Source organism: Mizuhopecten yessoensis, unplaced genomic scaffold (assembly GCF_002113885.1).
Source record: "Mizuhopecten yessoensis strain PY_sf001 unplaced genomic scaffold, ASM211388v2 scaffold5893, whole genome shotgun sequence".
Taxonomy (NCBI): Eukaryota; Metazoa; Mollusca; class Bivalvia; order Pectinida; family Pectinidae; genus Mizuhopecten; species Mizuhopecten yessoensis.
Window position 1 is genome coordinate 24,780 of NW_018406276.1, and position 25,639 is coordinate 50,418.

The following is a 25,639-nucleotide window of genomic DNA, read 5'->3' on the forward strand; positions in this document are numbered from 1 at the left end:
CGTACCTTTCCTGCACACTGGAATATGTCCCGTACCTTTCCTGCACACTGGAATATGTCCCGTACCTTTCCTGCACACTGGAACATGTCCCGTACCTTTCCTGTACCCCTGGAATATGTCCCGTACCTTTCCTGCACACTGGAATATGTCATGATGGAAGGAAATCAAGAATTATCTGTTTCTACCTAAACTGACCAATGACCAAGGGAGACAACTACAAAATGTAGTTACAAGAAAAGCTAGTCCGAATTATTCTGACGTTTTATCAACTTTTTTTTATATCGGTCGGTTAATCGACGACAGAACGATATAAAAAAAGTCGATAAAACGTCAGAATAATTCGGACTACAAGAAAAGCATGTTTCAGGTTGGAGACATCATCTCTTACAACATCGTTTATAGATGATAAAATTGAGATTTAGCATACAAGTTAAATTGTAGTTTAGGATAAGCATTCAATAATTAATATTAGAAAACATACGCTACTGCGTATTCAGCGCAAAGAACAAAACCTGTGTACTGACCCCGCCGCTCCTATATATATTACGTCATGCCAATTACTTTATTGTTACTTTTTTGACGTAACGATTGACATGTGGAAGAACAAAACAAGGAAATTCATTCAAGGCTTCGTTATATTTTTACAAATCAAATGTAGAAAATTGACGTTTCGTATGATATTGTAAAACATGATTACGTTATGCGTTTGATAAGATATTTTATACAAATATAACAATTTCTTACATACTTTATAGTTCTACAGACATATTAGAAGGAGAACTACGGAGTACAGACAAACCTTCTAGGGAGGTAGAGACGATTACACTTATACATGTTGAACGAATCGGAGTTCATCTTTGTTGGGGGATAAACTATAGAGCACTGGGTCTATACCTAAAATAAGAGTTAATTTCCTTCTTTAAGTAAAGAACTCGCACAACTAAATTATTTACTATATATTATTACCAAACATTTTAGCTAATAACTTTAATATTTGAAGTTCAAAACTAGTGACAACTGTCTAGATTCATTAATACATACCTTGCAAAGGCTACAAAATGACTTTTTTGGTAGGTTTAGTGGCATATTGGAGTGTCACAGCGCCAAGAAGTTGACAACCGGAAGTTTACAAGCAAAACCGGTGACCCAAAACAGAAACGCCCCCAAACATTTTGCCCCTGTGCAAATCCGCACACAGACATGGAAATATATCAAAAGTATATATTTTTCAAAAGTTAAATACCTGAACATTTCATTTATCTAAAAATCTGTCATCAGTTCCTTATTAAACTCCTTCAATGGCCCAGTAATTAGCCGGAACTTATTTCAAATAGGAACTACCTGCTGATTGGCTGATTTAGTTGTGCGAGTCCTAAATGGACCGATTTCTAACATTGGGATTTCAATTAAAAATTTGCAAAATATTTTCCTTTCACAAATAACTGAATCGGCGAAAAGAAAAACAACTTTTCAGTTGCTACATTCTAAGTGTATCCATCATTTCCTGAAAGTATGTTCCATAAACAACAAAGATATGCCTGTATTTACTAAAGATTGAATTATTGTGTGGAAAAGAAATTGTTTTGAATGTATGTATAAAACTAGTACACTTCTGTGTATCTTCTTTTCTCAGTTAAACATCTCATTGATGGAAGACTTGTAACCTGGTCAGATTTTCCTGTGGGTCGTCTCAGTAAAACTAGGAAATAAAATTTAAGGGTTGCTTTTTAAGGAAGTCACTTGGTACCTGACATTCTTGGTGCCAACAGGAATATTTAACTATAACTAGCTCCCAACATATTTGATGCAAACAGTTATAATCAACTATAACTGCCTCCAACACATTTGATGTCAACAGTAACTATAACTGGCTCCAACATACCTGATGCCAACAAGAAAAACTGTGCATTACTGGCTCAAACTTGATGCCAACAGGAATAACTTTTTTTACTGGCTCCAATACACTTGATGCTAACAGGAATAACTAACTATACCCAACTTCTACCTGCTCCAATATACCTGGTGCCAATGATGGTAACTTATATAATTGGCTTCAACAAAGTACATCATTTAATAGGGTAGTTCTACACATGTAATAATGGGACTATCAGTCTACTAGGCTTCAAACAGGAAAATCACTTATAAATCAATTTACACCAGGTTTGTTCTCCTTCTAAATAGTCAAGACAGGGTCCCACTTTTTTATTGTTATTTTCATCTTTTTTGGTCCAGTATCACAGAAGATCTACACTTTCTTCAAATATTACTTTTGACATATGTTTAAAATAATTGGTATGAAGTAAAGATATAGCACTCCATGGTAGGTGCTGTAAGTACATATGAAATTTCAGAAAGATCCATCCAGTACTTGAGATATAGCGAGAACAAACTTCAAACAGAGCCCCAACCCTATGCCCCTAGGGGGGGGTCATACCCTCCAATAATACAAAATTGAGACCCCTTGGCCCAAGGATGCTCCAGACTAAATAAGGATAAATTACCTTAATCCCGATGGTTGAAAAAGGATTTTAAAGGTTTTACCTCTATTTCTCCTATTGGGCCCCACCCTTCTGCCCCCTGGTAGACCACACCCACTGCTTATACTTCAGACAAAATTGGGACAGAATCTTGTCATTCCTATAGAAGAAGGATATTAAAGAATTTCCTCCATTTCCCCTAATGAGCCCCGCTCCTCCCGCCCCAGGGGACCGAGACCCACCATTTTATTACAAAATTGATTCTCCTTCAGCCAAGTATACTTCACACAAAATTGGGACAGAATCCTGTAATTCCTTCAGGAGAAGAAAGGTTTTCAAGAAATTGCCCTATTTACCCTATCAGGTCCCACCCCTCCTGCCCGAGGGGGCCGAGACCCACCATTTATACAAAATTGATTCCCCTTCACCCAAGTATGCTTCAGACAAAATTGGGACAGAATCCTGCCTTTCCTTCAGAAGAAGATGGATATTAAGACTTGCTCTATTTCCCCTATCGGGCCCCGCCCCTTAGCCCCAGGGGTCCAGACCTACCATTTATACAAAAAAAGATCCCCTTCCCCCATTCATGCTTCAGACCAAACTTGGTCAAAATCTGCATGTTTCCCCTATTGGGCCCCACACCTCAGGCCTCTGAGGGGCCAGACCCACGGTTTATACAATCTGGTTCACCTTTACCCAAGGATGCTTCAGACCAAATATGGAACAAATCCTTTCATTACTACAGAAGAAGATGGATTTTAAAGTATTTGTTACATTTGCCCTATTGGGCCCCGCGCCCCTCAGCCCCCAGGAGGGCAAGTCCCACCGTTTATACAAAATTGGTTCCCCTTCACTCACGAATGTGGAACAAATCCTTTCATTCCTACAGAATAAGGAGGATTTTAAAGAATTTGCTATGTTTCCCCTATTGGGCCCCACTCCTTAGGCCCCTGGGGGACCAGACCCACCATTTATAAAAAATTTGTTCCCCTTCCCCCTTGGTCAAAATCTGCTCAGTCGTTCATTACTAGTAGTGATTTTTTAGGAAAAGTTGACGGACGATGGATGCCGCGCCATGGCATAAGCTCACCTGGTCCGAAAAACGCAACAATATATAAACATATTGTACTCTCCATATTTTATTTAGCCAATGAAAACTTCATAACAAAAGAATCATGCAACAATGCCTAAGAGAATACCCAAATATTGAGATGAAACCTTATCTTTAACTCATTTCCCCCTGAAATTTCATAATGAACTATTCTAGCCTTTGAACTGGAAGAGTTCAAATGTGTCTTCAGGGCTGGATGAGTTATGAAACATCTATCAGAAGTATGTCATAAACATATTTCTTAGGTTTGACTTTAATTTATACCCTGAAGTTCATTAACAAATTGATATTGACCAGCATAGAGTTATAGGTGTTTCTGTGGTGTTTAGTACAAAGCTTTTGCTTGTTTTATTCAATAACACTGTATTTCTATTCTAACGAAAATATCCTTGCACTAATTACATTAGGAACAAACATGTTTGGGTTAGTTATGACAAAAGTAGAAAGAAGTAATCTCAAACTCAAACCATATGACTAGCAGCAATAACACAGGGAAAAAATCAGACAGTACAGAACCATTTCCCCTTTCCTGATAACGTCTGTAAGTTTAAAAAAGTTCACCAATCCTCCTCAATGTTCGAATGGATGTCTGCTGTTTATCCTATCAGGCAGTTTGCTGTTCAGGTGCCGATTACAAAGACATCGAGAAAAATATAGACTTTATTGAGTTGAACAAAGATTCTTTCAAACAGATCAAAATGAAATTTGCAAAAGTGAATTTCTTTAAAACCTAAATTTTATATGTGTTTCATGTGTATGATAACAAATGACACAATTCTTGTAAGCAAATGTTCAACCTTACCTTAACCTGTCAATTTTGAAAAGGAATCAAATGAAAGAACAATGAATGATTTAAAAAATATATATATATAACGTTCTCCTTTATGTAAATGCTGTCAGCACCATGAACAAACTTCAAGAGATAAACATGCAAGATGTTTGAAACTATAAGACCAAAATCATGTCTTTGAGATGATTGGATGTTTTTAAAATATTCAATTGCATATTATAGAGTTGAACTGTATTGATTTTCTTAAACATTTGAATTGACAGACTCTTAGGACAAGTGAGTATGTACATCTGTATGGTAAAGGATAACTATAATTTGATAAACAAATGATTTACTTGCATTTCATTTTACGCTTAACTTTCACACATATCACATTATACGTATTGATAACAGGGAAATGAACACATAAGATATGAATTATATATATTTGTTTACCATAAACTCAAGCCATTTGCTGATGACTTCGTCTTCATGCATGGAATATTTCAATCTCAGATACAGTGAAGGAATTGATATATAAGGGTTTGCTACAATATAAATATATCAAAAAACCTGAAGAATTCAAAATAAACTAGAACACTGACAAGTCAGTAAGGGCCCCATCTTAGGCAATATATCCCCCATAATCATCAAGAAGCAATCTGCCCATATAGCTGAGCTTCACGTTTGACATTTGGGCTTCCAAAAAAGTCGCAAGGAAGCAAAATATACATTTTACATGTACTATGATGTGGGTCTTGTTTCCTTCCGTCTCAATATTTGCTGGGCTAACAGAAATGTAAATACCGATGCAATATTCATTTGTTAGCTTTGATTTGTTTTATTTCACCTTAAATACGTCCCCCATCAAGAGCCAGAGTCAAAGTCAGAGATCCACTTTGTCTTTGACCTTTGGACCCAAATTACCTTGACCTTTAACCCAGTGACCCTGATCTATGGTCATATCTTATTCTTCAATTCTGACCAACTTTGCTTCATAATATCATAACAAAATCTTCATCAGTGAAAGAAACAAAACTTGACCTTGAACCTTTGGACCCTGTAACCTGGACCTTTGGTCAGTTGACTCTGTGTTAAGTTCTGAACAACTTTGCTTCAAAATAACATTAAAAAAAAATATCAGTAAAAAGATACAATATTTGACCTTGACATTGACCCAGTGACCTTCACCTTAAGTCAGTTGACTCTTTGTTAAATTTGACCAACTTTGATTCATAATGTCAAAACAAAAGGTTCATCGCGGAAAAGATACAAAATTTGACCTTGACCTTTGACCCAGTGACCTTGACTTTCGATCAACTGACTCCTTGTTTAATTCCGACCAACATTGCTTCAAAGTGTCTTAACAAAATGTTCACCAGTGAAAAGATACTAAATTGACCTTGACCTTTGACCCAGTGACCTTGACTTTAAGTCAATTGACCCTTTGTTAAATTCCAACCAACTTTGCTTCATAATGTCATAACAAAATGTTCATCAGGGAAAAGGTACAAAATCTGACCTTGACCTTTGACCCAGTGACCTTGACCTTTGGTCAGTTGATACCTTGTTTGAGTGTGACCAATTTTTGCTTCATAATGTCAAAACAAAATGTTAAGCAGCAAAAAGATACAAAATCTGACCTTGACCTTTAATCCAATGACCTTGACCTTTGATCAGTTGACTTCTTGTTGTATTGTGACCAACTTTGCTTCATAATGTCATAACAAAATGTAAACCAGTTAAGAGCGAAAAAAAATGAATTTTCTAATGTTAAAATCCAAGATGGCTGATTAGCAGCCATTTTGAATATGATCTGCCAGAACTTGGATTCATGGGAAATCATCATGTAAAATTTAATAAAACATACTCCATTTACTTCATCAATATTGTGCAAAAGAACAAAAACAGACAGACGGACGGACAACCTGATTACTATAGGGCCCCCCGCATCTTTGATCCAGGGCCCTAATTACTGAATATCATTTACATGTGCATAAGGTTAAGCATTCAAAAAAGAAACACAAAAGCATTGTGGAAATACAATAGCCAGATACACACATATTGTAAGCTTTAACAAGACAAAATCTGCAAATATATATATAAATGCTATTGACTTGAAAGAATTTTCTAAATTAAGACCCTTGGTCCCTCAAAAACTGTAAACAGACACTTGAAATATTGTTAAGTTTCTGTCCCACTAATTGCAGCGTTGATCGAATGGTGCAGTGGATAAAGCACTCGCCTTTCATTAAGGCAGTCAGAGTTTGATTTTCTAATTGAACATGAAAGGTATTGGGTCACCTGCCCACCATCTGGGTTTTCTTCAGGTACTCCTGTTTCCTCCCACATTTACAACCCCTGCACGCTAACATCCAGACCAACTAGAATGATTAATATCAGTTGAAATAACTTAATTCATCACTGTTGTAATATTAATAAAGTTTCTATTATAAAGTATTTGCAGTTTCTGTACATAGTTTTTCCATTGCATATATTGTAGGTGCATCAATTCACCAAACCAACATGTTAAAATTTGATAATGTACTGAAATTTCAGTTGCGTTAAATTAACAACATTTACTGTACATTCAACTGTCAATTTAGTAAATAAATACTGAATACCTCATAAGCTATATATAACTATATATAAACTTAGTGCTTGCCATTAGGTTAATACCTAATAAGCTATATATAACTATATATAAACTTGGTGCTGGCCATTAGGTTAATACCTAATAAGCTATATATAACTATATAAACTTAGTGCTGGCCATTAGGTTAATACCTAATAAGCTATATATAACTATATATAAACTTAGTGCTGGCCATTAGGTTATCTATACATATGTCTATTCGGATTGATATGTCTCGCCAGCGCCCCACCTCGACCATCAATACACATATCAGAGAAACTAAATTAAACGCAAAAACTTAATGTTTATAATAATACCAGTTAATAATTTGAGGTTCTTATATATCGCTTTATCACAACTTAGTTCATAGGTTGTCTCAAAGCGGTTCACAAATTATTATCCGCGGTTATAATTATAGGGCCTTCGCAACCAGCCAATGTCTTTCTCAACTCCCTGAGGAGCTGGAGCCGGTGCTGCCATTTCGACCCTCACAGCTAGCATTCTATAATTCTAGCACTACCCAACCACGTACTCATTTACAGCTGTGAAGACTGGAACAAGCGGAGTAAAGTATCCTGCTCAAAGATACAACACAGTGCCGTAACGAGAGTCGAACTTGCAACATTTCGGTTACGAGCCAGGCGTCCTACCATTAGACTACCATGCCTCCATCATGTTGATGGAGCTGCTGACAAAATCAATGGACCATGAAAGGTAGGCCCTTCCAGCATTTGATGCATGGGTTGTACTACCTGTGATGCATCTATGGTCCAAGTTTGGTTGGTCTAGCACTTATACTTTCAGTGAAACTAAGTTAAACGCAAAAAATTAATTTTGAAGCCGCCATCACGTCGCGACTAGAAAAAAAGATCTTTTTACATCCAGTTTTTAAAAAGAATCATCCCTGAATAATGTCTGCCTGTGTAAAAGTCCAAACATTTTACAGTGAACTTCCTGATAACCATGAAGTTTTTTGTCTTGCACATTATGGACTAGAGAAACAAAAGTGCCCAGAATTCACCTAACTACCCATTCAGTCATATCTTTTCATTAATTAGATATTTTCAAAATTTCCAACCCAACAAGTTCATCAAAGTGCAACAAACCAAAATGAGAGCATGTGTATACAATGTATATAAAATGTTGTCTGAGTAACTCTTTTCAAATTCAGCAACATCAAATTATAATACACTGAAGCAGTGTATACAGATAGCTCTTTACATGTATGTGAATATGTAATGATAAGAAGGGTACATGTACAGTTTATGGAGTATAAGTCTTCATTCTGTATGTGATGTGTACATGTATTTTTTACACAAAAGGGGTACATGTGCATGATTGTGTACATGTGGGTATATACATGTATGTATTATATTTAAGTACAAATGTATATGTACATTGCAGAAAACCAGAGTTACCGGAGAAAAACCAACAACCTACAGCCAGTACCTAGCGACTGCTCCATTTAGGTCTCGAACCCGCAACCCAGTGATGGAGGGCTAGTGGTAGCAGTATGCCAGACGCCTTTATTTGTTACCACTTGGCCACCTTGGCCTCCCATGTATATACACATATGTATATTTGGAGTACAAATGTATATGTATTTTAGATACAATGTACATGTGGGTACATACATGTATATTTTATATTAAGAGTACAAAGGTATATGTATATCGGGTACAATGTACATGTTGGGTACAAGTGTAATTAAAATTGTATACATATACAATGTATGTACCTATTCATGGGAATACATGTACATGTACATGGAAGTGATATCACAAGAGTGAAGAAACTCACTGAAAGTACATGTTATTTAAACATTTAACTACTGATGACAACAGTGTATATATCAATCCGATTGGTTGATAAACTTTTGAATATTCTTGTAGAATAATCAAATTGATATCAATTCATTCAGCAAAATTTCATTTTATATACAATTTACAAGTGCTAATGGTGGACATATTCAACCCATTCAAAAACATTCTGCGGTGCTTGATAAAGCTCAATTCATAAACTTCTAATACAAAAAATATACCATTACAACAAATCTCATGATAACATTAGGTATATTATCTAACATCTCTCTTATACTATGGTAAACGTCAGGTTTAACATTTAGGCACTTCTGTCAAAAATGACAGGAAACACACATTTCCTTAATGATATAGATTTAACAGATATAAAAAATTGCATACATTCTTTTCTTACACTGGAATGTCCAGTTAAAATACAAGTCCTTTTGACAGCAATTTTCAAAATTACCATGCACAAGTTAATATCACACTGTAGCCTCTTTCTGTCATGAACAGCTTAAATATCAATACACTTTAAAAGTCTCTATAACTTCTATCAGTTTCCTCATTGTGAGGAAATAGAATTTCCTGCTTTATGTACGAACAGAAAAAATGTACCCTTACTCATGGGGGTTGGTTAACCATGTAATTCAACTCTCATTATTTGGTTATAATAAATACTCTCCATTCAATCTTGAAGGTAAAGGACTCACACATGCACCCATGTATACATTAATGATTGGAAACAGTTCGACTTTCATCATTGATAATTTATCGTACATAGTTGATTAGTTATTGGTTATAATAAGTCTTATACTACCAAGACATAAGCAATACATTTTTCTTGTTAAAATTAAATTAATTTTTTGGATTTCTTCTTTTTTATAATGTTTTCATTCAAAGTATTCCTAAGTATTAAATTCATATATCCGTATTTTCTTTTCATTGAATATATACCATCACGAAAGGTCATAAAGCATAAAAAATATCTTCCTAGTCTACAAGTTGTAAATTACTTCTAAATGAGCTAATTAAAAGGAAGAATTATACTAATATCAATCATTTTCAAGACAGGAAAATGCTTTAATGAATTGCGAAAATGCTTAACTGCATCATTTTATAAAAGAAAATCCAAAGGTTGTAAAACTTTACTGAATAATCAGCTTGCAATTTTAACATCACTTCATTTGTATAATTTTATTTTTAAACCTAATTTCTTATTTTCTGTCTTCTGCCTATCACTAGTACACATGTACACAGGTGTTGGATCTACACCACAAACTCGGTTCAATTCAATATCGTTAAAAGCTTGAAAAATCCAACACAAGTTAGATAACATGATAACCAACCACTAAGGGTCAAGGAATCTCTTACAACAGGGTCATGTCTCTGCTTTTACAGGTATGGTTAACCTGCTGAAACAATGCATATGGGTTATAGGTTTTAACATGGCAATAATGAAAATTACACAAAAGGATGACAGCTTTGACAAGTCATTCATACAACTTAAAGTCTCCATGTGCTGTTTGCTTTCTTTCTTTTCTTGAGACCATAAAACATTTTGAGCAGGTCATAGAGTCATCTACCAGTTTGAGATCATTGTCAATTAAGGCAACTAGAGAGTACTTTCACTCAACTTCCTTTCCTGTTGAAATAGAAAACTGCACCTATGGCCAAGAAACAGATTCCTGCGATGGCCCCCAAAGTCTTCAAGCTTACTGATGGTATGTACTTAAGGGCTGCAACCTAGAACAGAAAGATAGCAAATATATGAATACATTGTATTTCCTCAATACCTGTGTGTGTAAGATTTATAAAACCTTTCCTCACATTCGGGGGGGGGGGGGGGGGAGATTTCCCTATTCATAACAATGGCATGATGTCACTTCAACAATCCATCAACGTCACATCAACCCTGAATTTAGCATGTAAGGTTATCATTACATTGTGTATATGATACACAATGGGAAACCAGGGTAAGAGAAAAAGAATCATTCACCCCCTTGTGGGTGAGATAGAGGAATCTCAACCCTTGGGGAAAGATTCTTAAGTTGCCAAACACTCGGCAAAGCCTCGTGTTTGGTAACTTCAGGAATCTTCCTCCTCAGCCTAGGGTTGAGATTCTCCTATCTCACCCACAAGGGGGTGAATGATTCTATTAATCTTACCCCTATGTGGAGATTTTGTCTTATTCCTAAAGATTTTCTCCCATATCTCCTGTCTGTTATGACAAACAAACAAGGGCAAACAACATTTTAAACAAAGGGACACAACTTCATAAAGAATAACGGTAATTCAAATTTCTATACTCACATCCCCTCAATGTCTGTATGTATGTTATGTGTACCAATATGTATCATTCAAATAGGTGCAGTACTTTAACAAAGGGGCATAACTCCATGAATAAATGAGGTAACTCCAATTGATATTCTTTATTTACATCAGTGTAAAGGTTCTGTTTACCAAGTATCATTCTAATCAGACCAGTATTTTGAGAGGAGTAGTGCAAGCAACATTGTGTATAAAGACAGATGGACAAAAAACCTAATTCCAGTATAGACCGACTTCCCCTCACATTGTTGTAGAGGGTATAAAATATCTATGATTATACTCACAAGTGTAAAAATGCTACTTAATGTCATAAACAGTTTGGTTTTTTTAAATTCTACTTAAATTCACATTGATTGATTTTGATTGTTCATAAATTTATATCATTCAAATACTACTTACCCAACCTCCTTCATGAGCAATCCAGGAAGCTATCATCTCTTTGATAAAGCGGACGACATGGTTTATGATGAGCCTGAGAAAGTCTGCAAAGCGTGAGGCGCGCTCCTTGATGCGTAACACTTTCATAGCTATTCTGTACGCAAAACACAACAGTGCCGATACCCTGCCCCAGTTTATCCCTTCAGAAAACAACCTGAAAATCAAATGCTTGAATCACAAAAAGTTCTTATGAATTCCTTATCACAACAATTTTTTACACCTTCACCAGTTTGGTCAATCCAATCTTTGGCATTCAGTTATATACAGACTGATGTATGGTCAGGATTTTAAGAAAGACAAAAAAATGAAATGAAAAATGAAGCAAGGGGTATTTTATCCAAGTTTAACTTTAATTTAGAAAGAAAAATCATTTCAGACATTTCTATTTCTATTTCAAAACCATTCATCATTTTTTTAACATTTTATGTTATACTGATTCAAAACACACTTGCTCTTATCAGAGATATGAAATAATGCTTAAATATTAAGGTTATATTCCGTCTTTGCGTATTGCAGAGTTATCTTCTCTTGGGAGCAGGTATTGATTGTTACGTCACTTGTTTGTGAGAGTAACGTCATCAATTTTTGAGAAAACGACGTAATTTTCTCACACAAACCAATGACGTAACAATCAATACCTGCTCCCAAGAGAAGATAACTCTGCAATACGCAAAGACGGAATATACTTCACTTGGTTATATAATTAATAGAAAAGTTGAACAACCAAAACATTTTTTAAGAATCTTTATAACATGATGGATCTTTAAAATAGAACAATAAATGTAAATACAAATTGCTGATTCTTTAATTTAAAACTTGGCTCTATGTATACGACTCTTGAGAACTATGATTTCTACGTCTAACGGAAGTAAATTTGCAAAGAGTTTTAAGTCAAGTTATTCCCTTGGTGAAAACAACTTGTGTAAGCTTTAATGATGAGAATGCCCTTTTTTGTAGGTTTTAATAATCCCAATTTTAAATTAAATACTGTTAAACTTGTTTGACAAATCAACTTATAAAGTCCATCACAGATAAACAATATTTGACCCACTCAAGTTTGCCTTCTATATCCAAGAGTTAAAGACTGAATAAACTTGATTGTGTTGCAATGTGAATCCAAATCAACAGCATGATTCCCATCATATATAAAAAAAAAAAAACAGACATGCTTAGTAGCAAGTATGGTAAATGATCTGGTAATATAACTTTTAATACATGTACATGTTCCTTCAACAGAATTTCTTACTTTCTTGCCACACCAGCAAACACCTCGTAAGCGGTATCCTCAGTAATATTGAGCTGACCAATCATGTCGTTAAATTCATCAGCATATCTTCTATTGATGTCGTCACCAATCCTTGCTAATTGGCGCCCAACCTGTGACGCCTGACTGAAATTACAAATCATTTCATACACATTCATTGTAAAGACATATATTGAACAATAAATCTTCCAATTAAAACATATCTTTAATGTTGTCTTATTGTTTGAACAGAATACAAACTTATTTGATTGTGTATAGCTTATTTACTAAAGTATATTTAATTGAATACTACTTTTTAGTATTTTAACAGGTGAGAAAAACTGACAGCAAAGAAATATGTCCATCTCAAAGTTTTGCCTTACTATACCTGACCCCAGTTGTTAAAAGTCTGACTAGCTAATGACAAGCTAATACATTTATTTTATATAGTGAATTTTCCAAATTCCATAGCTATAACTCCATATATATTAATTAAAAATGATAAAACAAAGAGAGAGAAAATGACTTTTCATATACTTAGTATGTCTATTTTAAAAGCATTTTGGAATTTTTGGGGAAAATATTTGTAAAATAAGGACACCGTACCTCATACCACTGCCTAAGTATACATAAGAAGCTATTTTTCCAATATGACTACTGCTTAATAAATATTTTTTGCATTTGAAGAAAGCCCTTTCTTGCAGAATTTTTATGAAAAGACAATTAAAAAAAGATGAAATAAACAAAACAGAATCAGCAACAGTGTACAGAATAAAGGAATTTAATGAGCACAGACCAGGATTTGAACCATTGACCTCTCAGGATTTGAACCATTGACCTCTCAGGATTTGAACCATTGACCTCTCAGGATTTGAACCATTGACCTATATTATTGTACTGTCACTATACAACCAACTGAGCTACCTTATCAATGTTAGAACCTTGGCTCAGTCAGGCTACATTTATATCCAAAATAAAATTAACGGGAGCTCATATTTACTATATGAATGTGAAAAAAAAACAGGTGAATGTTTTAGTACTTTGCCTGTAGTGGAACAGAGGTCCTTACTCATTCACCCCTGAAAAACTATTCCAACCTTTGAATTGGAAGAATTCAAATATGTCTTCAGGGGTAAATGAGTTAAGCTACTCCAGCTTTGAACAATCAGATCCTTACTGACATAAGACATACCTCATGGGGTCAGATGTGAAATGAACAAGTTCTGGTATGGCTGGTGTTTGCTCCATTGTTTCTGGGTCTTCTTCCATCTGATCCTGTTGGTATCGCTGGTACATGAAGTTCCTGATGACATCTTCTGCTTGGTTTACAACGTTTTCTTCTGTGTCTGGTCGTAAGGAAATCTCGGACCCAGGCGAGACTTGACGGGATGTTGGAGAATCTGGAGAGTTCCACCTTCCTCCTCCCCCTCCGCCATCCCAAGTTGCCATTATAGCACTGAAATAAAACAGGTTTTCATTATATGTTCTTTCACAGATTAGTTCATAGAATGCAACCAAAAATAAAGATTTTAATTTGATGTTGATTATTTCCAGGTTAGTCATGATCACATCAGTTTACTACAGTTAGTATGTCTTACTAGTGTGTGGAAGATAGAGTAACATCCTGGTTTTAACATTAAACCCTTCAAATTTCAAAAACAGTAACAAGAAAAAAAGAATAGTTGATTTTCAGTAATTGTAACAATAACAATTGCAAGCTCATCAAAAAATCCACAAGGTGTGAATCCAAAATCCTTCAAGCTCTCTTTGTATAGTTATCTTGGATTTTTTAATTCATTTTGGTCAATCAATAATCTATGGTACTCATGGATGGTTTCTGGTGTGATGGCCACAAGACATGTTTGTCTTCAGAGGCTGTTTGTCTTTTACCTGTTCAGTCTCTTAAATATGTATGCAAGTATACAAATATTTTGTGTCATTTTAATTGACTTCAGCAATTGATTCTGCGGATGAGAATTATTTCAATGTATAAATGTTTCAATTTACATATTGAAATGAAATTTAAGGCCAAATAAAAAAAAATCTATAAAAATCTTTTAAGATTGTCAACAGTAAATCACATGAAAGAGAAAGCCACAACATCATCAGTATATCCTCCATCAGCACTTCATAGAAGTAGCTATAGGCATCACTATCCCAAATTTAAAGTTCCCCTGTAGTCTACACCTTTCCGAATCCGACACCACCCACCAACCCCCAATACATCAACTACAGCTTTGTCAAAAACTTAGACTAGTCTTTTTATATACATAAACTGTATTTACTTTACAACAATTATGAAACAAGTTGTTTCAACTTATATTAATCACTCAAGTTTGCCCGATGTAAGCGCATGAGGGATCTTAATTAATGTGGGAGGAACCTGGAGTACCCGGAAATAATCCATGTGGTCGAGAAGGTGACTCTGACCATACGTTTTCACGGGAATCAAACCCTGGCTTCCTTGGTGAAAGACAAGTGTGTTATCCAATGTGCCACCCTTTTTATAAGTAACAAATCTGTTGGGTATATTGTAGGTATTGCCTTATGCATAAACCATGTAAATATTTTTGAAAATGCATATATATTATAGAGAGAGGGGTTTTAAACAATGCAGCCTAACTTTACAAAGAATATATTGATTAAGTCTCTCCTATATAGTATACCTGTGTATCCATATATAGTTAACTTGATTTCCTTAATATGATACCTTTTTATCTCTATTGTTCTTGCATTGTGTATCACTATATGTATAGCATGATTTCGAATGGGAGGAAGAATGTGAGAAAACAGGGAAATGGGCAAATAAATTAACTTATTTCCCAAAAGCTTACGCAATAGCTATAGCTGAATTAATAAATTGAGATTTTTTTAAAAATATGATGAGAATTAGGCTTGAATTGAAAATTCAAAGTTTCTCTCCCATATCAGGTCCAGTACACTCTGTCGATTGAGCTATATAGCTGTAAAGACCTATAATAGCTCTATTGACCTATCTGAAATAGGTCTTTTGAGCTATTTTCAAGTGATTTTCTTTTTTAAGGAAAACGGAACAAAGTCGCATTTAAAAGAAGATTGTATCATTAGGTTGATAACAAAAGACATTAAATATAAGTATTCTTTTTTAAAAAAAATGATGTAAAGAAATCGGAAATTTTACATTTATGAAAAATGAAAATAAACATCTAACTGTATGCTTTTTGTAGTCAACATTACCATTAACCTTATTGTTTTATGCGACTTTGCTTTAATTTAATGAAATTTGAAATCTGAGAAAATATAGCTCAATACAGCTATAATTTATAGGTGTATATATATAGCTATATAGGTCTTTATAGCTATATAGCTCAATCGGCAGTGTACTGGACCTGCATATATAGGGTGACATGGAAAGTATGCTGGAGCATAGACAGCTCTTTTCGTCATTGATTTGCATTTTTCTGCTTTCCTTGTTTATAGGGCAGATATATGTTCAGGGAGACTGAAAAGAGACGTCCAACCCAATAACGGAAGCAGATGGCTGAACTTGGAAGCTTCCTATCTACTAGAAGAAGCATTCGTCAAAACATTGTTGCAGAAATTTGCCATTTGGAACATATAACATCTTTTTTAGAACACTTGGCTATGCAAAAAGACATGTATACAGTCATATCATTTAAGAAATTGTATCATCTACAAACATCGGAGATGCTGATCTCATTCAGTCATTGACTGATTCACAGCAACAGAAAAGTCAAAGACGAATTTCGAGTCAAGTTTTCTAGCTCAAAATTCAACTGTTAAATCAACTGGGCCACTTATTTTTGTAATATAAATACCTTCTTTATGGTGTATTTTCTTGAGTGAAGCACGTTATAGATCTATGTTATAAATATTCAGTGTTTCTTTCTTAAACTCTATTTTATGCGTCATGATTGTCAAAAACAAAAAGCTACTTTGGAACTCTTCTTTCTCATGAGGTAGGAAGTTAAACATTTACGAAATCATAATAAAGACAAAACGAAATCGAATCAGGATTTTTTTCTATAATATTTCTGGTTAAACTTTGCTTAAACATATATTCTATCTATATGTTATAGGCCTACTCCATAGAGACCAAAATGGCTTCAGTGTGGAGGGGATGTTTATTCGTCTTCAGAGCATTAATCAAATAATCCTGTTTAAACGAATATATAGCGATGTGTGTATATTTTATTGCAAATTAACTAAATTCAGCTGAAGTCGTAGAGGAACCCCGAGGTGAAGTGGTCGTACAGCCACAGGATCTAAGGCATCACACGCAAATGCAAAAGTGTAATGGTCGAAATAGTAGGCAATATTACCAAGAATGATTTTTAATGTTCACCTGTAACTTCTGCGTATTCTTTCTGTCCTCTTGTGGTTGTTAGTTACTCTGTGTTACTACCTTTGTTAAGAAGGTGTTTTAAAAATTCTTCTACTTCATCCATGACGACCCACCGTGAAAATCTAGGTTAAACCCAAGTAATGTCACGTCCTCAAGGCCGGACTCGGGGAAATGGCCACGAAATAACAAGGCACACTCATGGGCATATTTAAAAACATATACAATATAAATTCTTCATCAACCTCAAGTGCTTCTTTGCAAACCCTGTGTTTTAAGTTTGTCCGTTATCATGAAGTCGACATCTATCAAAGAAATCCTAATATTCGGAGTAAGCTTTTGAATATCAAATCAACTGCGAAATGAAGGTGGGAGACAGGGATGCTACTAGCAAGAAAGGGAAAGTTGCGATCAAACATTAAAAACAAATAGCATCTTCATAAGAATCTATAACTAATTCAACATAACTTTTTTTTTTTAAATTCTAATTGATACATAACTAGTTACCCTCTTAATCATTTTGAAATATATAATTACTGATATGAACGGTACAAAATTGTCGGAAAATTTGTTTTGAAATCGGCCAATTTCTCAGATGCACTTGGCAGTCTAGCCTCAAAATATGCAACCATGGTAACCTCAAAAAAAGATCAGCTAGTTCAGAATGCAGTTGGGTCAGAAAGGTTCTTTTGGAATCAAAATGGATAAAAAGTAGCGAGGAGCGCATAATTCTTTAAATATTTGTTAATTTCAAAGGAGATAGGGTGTTGTAGAGCGAATTGGTGGTATGGCCGTTAGGGAATATAGATAAACTTGTTTTTACAAGAAACAGAATTGCATATTTCTGTGTCAGCGATTTCTCAAAACATTAGATAGTATTCTTTAGACAAAGCATAATTAAGTCAGGTCAATGAGCATATATAAATGTAAATCAGTTGATCAAAAGATACCATGCTTGTTTGGGTCAAACCAGTACCAATGTTTTTAGAGTGATAGAACAGCATGTGATATGAAACAATATATGGTGTGTCAGGGTGGTCATATTGTTATAGATTACTTAGAATCATTCGAACAGTTTCAATTAAATGTTAAGTTTGGATTTCATAACACCATATTCAATTCACCAGAAGATGAGAGCTTGCAGAAACTAATTTAAAGAAAACGCCATTTAGTATCCTCGAATGAGTACGTTTGTGTGACTGAGGGTATTTAAAGCTAGTGACATGATAGGAATAGTATAGCATATACGAAAAATAACAACTTGAAACTGGAACACATTAAAACTAGACGAAAGATATTTTAACCTTTAAAGATCCGGAAATGAAAGCAGTATTTTAGGAAGAATAAAAATTACTTCGAAATCATTATATTGTAAACTTTGGTTTGGTTTGGTTTGTTTACGTTTTACATCCTGTCAACAGCTATGGTCATTTAGGACGTGCCAGATATTGTTGGTGGAGGAAAGCCGGAGTTCCCGGAGAAAACCACCGACCGGCGGCCAGTACCTGGCGACTGCCCCACGAACCCACGACCCAGTGATAGAGGGCTAGTGCATGATAGCAGAATGTCAGACGTCTTAACCACTTAGCCACCGCGGCCTCATATATGTAACATTTTTAATGTCGCCATAATGCGATTAAGTATATATGATTAAATGTTTAAGCAGACAACAAAAAAGAATTTTGCGGTATATTCTCTTGTTAATTACATCAGTAAATGAAGCAGATAAAGGCATATGTGTACAATAATGTTTTGATATCATGAACTTACGCTATTATATATATTGATGTAAACTATTGTGTTTTGTATAAGCAAACATAGTAGCAGATTGCTTTCATAATTATATAATTGCTTTTTAGCCGTGTAATGTTTACAAAGATATAAGATTAATGGAAAATGGAAAAAAAGGTATCGAGGTCGCTTTGGAGCTTGAACAGCAGTTGATAACTCTTGAGAATATTACAGTGCAACGGTGTTTTCCATTCTTTTATCAACTAAATATATTTTCAGTTTGATGGATTCACAACAAACTAAATATGTTTTCAATTTGATGGATTCGTTATCAATTGAATGTTTCATTTTGAAAAATGAATCCAACTCATTTAATTTCTTTTTCAAAATATGCTTCAAAGTTAATTTGATTCTGATTTCAATGAAATGAAACATGTAAATGCCGAACATTATCTTTGACAAAATAATATTTTTTCTCTGTTTTTAACGAGTATTTGTATGAGAGAAGTTGTCCAAATTATTCCTGTTTGAAGCACATACTGTTTTTTATGTTCTGTATCTTCCGCCAAACAGTATGGATGATTGATAGGTAGCCATCAAAACAAAGGTGTGTTTTAACAAGGAGATAATCGTGAATAAAATTTGTTCCCTCACCTGTTCTATTAATGTATTAATGACTTGCATCATTCCTAGTGCCTGGGGTAAATATAACAAACGATTTGACCGACATAATCGGTACTGGGTCAATCGGAGCCCAGGACATTTGATAGTCGTGTAATAAATGATTTTTGACATTTCTACGGCTAAATACGATGATCTATCCACTCCAAAAATAATATTCGCGTCTCCTTTTGTATACAATAAATATTGCACTTCTCTTTCTCAAAAAGTTGATAATTGTAATAACACTGTCCTAGACAAATATCAGCACATACGCGTAGTGTCATTAACAAGGGTTCATCATGGATAGTAAAGTTGGTGCAATTTTAATTTGATTGCATTTCGTTAATATATGTCTCTTGTGACACTAAAGTTGTTAATCATTTTTGTCAATTTTTAATTACTCCTAAATCTTTTGTTACCTGGAAAAAGGTTGCTTCAGCTTTTATCATTTTATATATATATATTTATATCCTTATACATTTGCATATATGTAGAATTTGCATAAATATGCAAATGATTAAACGGAAATATTATTTACATATACTCACGCTTAATCATTAAGGAGAGATAAATTAATTGCCAGACAGAAAAAAAATCTCATTTTAAGGAGTAACGCACGATTATTGAGATCAGAGTGGGAAATACATATGAAAAAAGGATTAATAATAGTAATTCTGTGGAGGTGTTCATCACTTTAATATTACAATGCAAATATAACTATATATTTCAACACCTAGTCCTGACACCTCTGTGCCTACAAGAATGTTTCCTATCTGTGGTTGGTTTTCCCGTATAGACGGTCAGTTGTGACTGTATCGCCTTTGTGTGACTTGAATTACGAAAAAATATATATTTTGCGTCAATTTGCGATTCGAATATATCTTAAACATTAATTGAGATCTAATTAAGCAAGATGAAATTAAAACTTTGGCTAATTCATTTCTCAGCGAATAGTTCGTTTGAGGCAAAATAATGTAATCAAGTTATTTACAGTAGGTAAATTAGGTAAGTTATATAATAAATAACGTGATTTGCAGTAAAAAAAAATCCAGTAATTTCTGTGATTGGAGTTAATCAAATGGCTTACAATTAATTAAGTGATTTCAAGTAAAGTATGCAATTTATGGAATATGAAGCGGTTAACACTGCATTGTAGTTTGCATACATTGCAAGTTAATTAAATTACAATGAAAATTGTTTGTATTAAAATCTTCTTCCTTACCCCGTATATCTATTACTAATAAATATGGATACTTGATATTTCATTGTGTCATGTTATTTTTTAATTCGCTGTGATTGACCAATATTTATTAATAAGTATCAGATACATGCTCAGATTTTTCGCCTGTGTATTATACTAACAACATGTAAAAAAAAAAAAAAAAAAACACTCGTTTATCATTGAAAGCTGTATGCCGTTCCAGTGTATTTGCACTGGACATCCTGAAAACAATTGAACTGATTAAACAACCTGACTCACAGGAAATCCTCGATATCACCTTCCATGAAAACCACAATGAGTAAACATGTAAACCATGCATAAACAAAGGCTTGTCTGTTTCAAGAGGCACGAATTGTAATACCTAATTTGTCATTCGATCAATAAACTTATGGTTGAATCATTTTTCCATAATTGCATTATAATATATTTTGAAATATGGTTTGCACAAAAATGTATTTTATTCCTTCTGCTGTTTCTATTTCTGAATAATATTAAACTAATAGTGTCAAGAGACGAAGTATTAAACTAATAGTGTCAAGAAACGAAGTATTCGAATGGGCTGTATCCGCATCCATGATAAAACAATTCAATCACATTCAACAAATTTATTTACATATTATGTATAAATGTAATAAATATATAAGTACATTTAAATGTCATCAGACAACACCATCACTAAATCAGAGTGTGGCTAATGACACAAATCCATGAATGGCTCCAATAATCAGCCAAAGTCTCACAACTATACAAGCATAAACAAAACTCAAAAGTTCCACTATTTTGTTGACAAAATTAATCAAACTACAGAATATAACCCTGTAGCAATGAACAGTTCCTATATATACACGTCCACCCAGTTCAAGTATATATGCATGAACCTCAACACTCAGTTCATGTAATTTCAAACAATGGAAGGTACAATCACATGTGTGTTGGTATCTTACATTCATCTTACAAGATACAAGGTGGTAGACACTGCTAGTGGATATTTTAGTCCCCGAGATTTGCCGTAACATTGGTAGCCACAGAAATATATTTATGAGTAGTGGCGGGATTCATGATATAGATACTTTACTCATTATCCAATTATTACAAATTAACCAGTACTCCTTTGATTTTAGAAATTCATAAAGTTAAGGGTTTCACCTCACCTGGAGTTTTTTAAAGTATCTAGAACAATTAAGGTTTCAAACTTTATGTTTTGGGACTGTGTAACTCATTTTTGGCATACTGTATCTTTTCCCAAATTTATAAGAGGTAATTCTTTACACACTAACTTCAGAAAATGGAAGGGTTTTTGCAGTTCGAATTTGTCCTTGGCATCTGAAGGTTGAACTGCTGCATGTTCGGGAAAATACTAGACATGTTCTCTATATCACTACATGATCATATGAGGCGACCTAAATGACGCCCTTGGAGAATCAGTGATTTTCTTCTGTGCTTATAAGGAACACTGAAGAACACAAGCTACATATGCTGTGGTTACTGCAGCACAATATTTTTTTATATTTTTTGTTCTGTTTTTTTCTCTTATCTACGTGAGCGAACAAAATGTTTTAATCCCGTGTCTTCGTTGTGACGATTGATGCACATGTAATTGAATTACAAGAAGACACCGTGGTCTTAGCTGCAACAAGCAAGAGACGCTCACCTTTAAAGAAGCAAGAGACGCACGCTCACCTTTAAAGAAGCAAGACACGCTCACCTTTAAAGAAGCAAGAGACGCTCACCTTTAAAGAAGCAAAGCCTTTTTTGCTATCTGTGATGGATTTATTCTTGCGTTGACAAACAAATTATAAAGAAATTCTATTATAGACTTAGTTTGTCACATTTGACCGCACTTACTATATTGAATAGGAAAGAAAGAAAGAAAGAATTTATTTTCGAGATCATATCGAAGCACAAGAATGTATCAAATATTTTTGTTAAAAAAACTATAGACTAACATCACTATGGTAATACATTAATGAGATCAAGACATATTTGACCTATCCCTAATACTCTTAACAAAACAATAGAACGCTCGTGTCAGTCCCCTTCTTGTCCACGTGTGATTTGGATCATATTAACAAGCCGACCCGGTGACAGTTACTCTCTTTAATTACATGTCATAATATAAATGTGTATATTCTGAAATACTTGGTCATTGGTACGTATGCATTTTTTTTTACATTTGAACCACATAAAAAATTGTTTATTCTTTACCGTTCGTGTATTGGCTGGACGAGCTTGGACGTTAACATGACGTCAGCCATAATCTGTATAATTTGTTGTCTGTGCTGTGTAGGTGCCGTCTGTAGTAGTCAAAACTAGGTCAACCTAATAAACATTGTTGCATGCCAGATAGGCTGTCATTTATAGCATAGCTTACACTAACGCAAACCCATGTTCATTGAATCGTAAGGCAAACAAAAACATTACCCAAATAAGGCATTTTGTTTTATTAGTTTCACAGTTATTAAGTTATTTTTTTGCTTAACGATTCAATTGATTTCAAGAAAAACGTTGAATTTGTATAAAAAGAAAACATGTCGAAAATTTGAGAGGGGAGAGGTCATATTTTGATGTTATTTTTCTTTCAATTATGTAGGACTTAATGTCTAAAGGACCTCATTTGAATAGAAAATAAACGGGGACGTTATTATTTTTGAGCTGATATGATTTTTGTTTTCCATTGATTCATTACTTATTTAATTGCAACAACAACAAAATAACAACCTTGTCAAGCAAAACTGACTTGTGCATCTTTTACGTGCATTTGGACTTAAGGAGTGTGACTAGCAGATTAATGCAGTACGTCATTAAACCAAACGGCACACCACAAGATTCACAGAAGTGATATATTATCATTCAGACATGTCTTGATCTATCGGGTAAACAGTTATTTAATGGATTTAAATATGAAAAATCGAGAAAAACACTTTTTTATGTATTGTACTGTGCATTTGTCATAAGGAATCGATCCCGTCAATTTTAACAAAAATAAAATTCTAAGTATAATAAGTTTGTACCCATTATATATTGTTTTTTTTTGTCAAATATTACATATTATATAGTCCTTATAATAAGCGATAAAGAAGAAAATATATACCGATCAAATATATGGACAAAGTAATGCATATTTTCACCAACAGAGTAATTGCAACAAAATCCTTCATACTGAGGTCATTCATTAGTATGGTATAAAGATAATAAGAATGAAGATTTTTGCAAAAAAGTCCATAAAACGTGACACATTTTTGCAACAAATAATCTATATCGGCCATGGATTTCATGCATTTACACTAGAATACCTTGGTGAACGAAACAGCTATATGGTATAATGTAACTAATTTTTTGACATGCTGTTTCTAAAACCAAATTCTAAAGGCGCAGTCCCATGTGTATGTATTGGGTTCATCTCCCTAGATACAGGTTGGCTGTCTTGAATGGTTGATTGTTTAGTCCCCAAGGTTTGATGGCCACAGTTAGCACATTTGAGTGGTGAAACGGTTCTTAATATTATATACACTATTTACCCGTTATTAATTTTGATATTAACCATAATTACTCTAGTTTTTGAAATTCATATAATTAAAGGGGTTAAAACACTACCCCTTCTAGATCTGTTCCAACAATAGTTTAGACCAAATTGGCTGTCTACCGTTTGATCCCTAGCATCACCGATGAGTCCTAGAAGGACGAAACTACTGTATGGTGCAGTGTAATTGTTTTTTGTGTATGCAGTACCTTTTCCCAAATTTAAAAGCGCAGTCCCGTGTATGTGTCTTAGCTTCGTCTAATCAATATGAATACTCAATAAGAAAAATATAGTTCGTATGTTAATATAAAAAGGTAGCTTTACCTACATTAAGTTTAATAGATACATTTTGTCAGTGTCAATCTTCAAATGTGGACTAAGCACCGTTGTGAAATTTCCCGCAATTCATTCAATTTAATGAAGATTTTGTTTTTCAAAATGATGCTAGTGGATTTTTTTTTTCAATTTTACGTGAAGAATTTACATTTAACATAATATCCGAATCTTTCCAATACACTTTGTGTTAAAGCAATAAGTACACTTTTTAACAAAACATGTTTCAAAAGGACCTACCCAACGTTAATTTCATATAACTAAAACCAAATTTACTTTATCTGCTTTTTTAACAATGTTTATCCTTTCCAAAGCTTGATGAAGACAATAAAATGCTATGCAGGGTGTTTCTTTTGTCAATAAAGTCTGTAGTCAAATAACAAATAGACCTTTACTCAGGGTTTTCGCCTCTTTCGAAATTCGTTCAGGTGCTGTGCTTTCCTATTCTGTTACATTCATTAACAATCACACCAATAACCGCTTTACGATCATGTTTCATTTCATTTTAACATGAATTGACTTTGGAAATATTGAAAAAAGCACACAAAATTTCCTATGAAAAAAATCTGATTTGTTCGTTTTTTTGTATCTCTTTCTTTCTTTCTTTTCATCATAAATCATTTATCATTGTTTCAGTCCGAAGTCTTCACAAGTCAAAGTCCAGTGCCTTATCTCTCCAATGATAAGAATCCAATTTTTTCAGAATCTCTCACGTGACAGAGATAAGCACTGTACTCGCGTTTGTCTCAATTCCCCCCCCCCCCCCCCCCCCAAAAAAAAAAAAAAAAAAAAAAATTGAAAGGAAATTGATTGATGTTAATATCATATGAAAATAAATTAAATCATATGAAAACGCCTTATAAACAAATATGATGACCATAACAAAATAAAATAAAAAGTCACCAAATTCAGTTCCAGCATATGTACTAAACCATCCTTTCAAGATGGCGTTAACTTAATATCAATTTTATTTTGGGATATTTAACAATATTTTTTACTTTGAACAACAAGTATTTTTTATTCGG

At 34.0% G+C, this 25,639-nt stretch overlaps 1 protein-coding gene across 1 annotated transcript; it reads right to left on the reverse strand.

Moving 5' to 3' along the window:
• Positions 1 to 8,688: 8,688 nt before the first annotated feature.
• On the reverse strand, positions 8,689 to 16,744 carry LOC110451262 (bcl-2 homologous antagonist/killer-like). Its single transcript, XM_021499181.1, has 5 exons — positions 16,622 to 16,744; positions 13,996 to 14,259; positions 12,807 to 12,950; positions 11,522 to 11,714; positions 8,689 to 10,537 (listed from the first exon to the last, which is right to left on the reverse strand). Exons 2-5 carry the CDS (start codon positions 14,250 to 14,252, stop codon positions 10,424 to 10,426), a joined length of 708 nt encoding a protein of 235 aa, XP_021354856.1. The 5' UTR covers positions 14,253 to 14,259; positions 16,622 to 16,744; the 3' UTR covers positions 8,689 to 10,423.
• Positions 16,745 to 25,639: the final 8,895 nt, after the last annotated feature.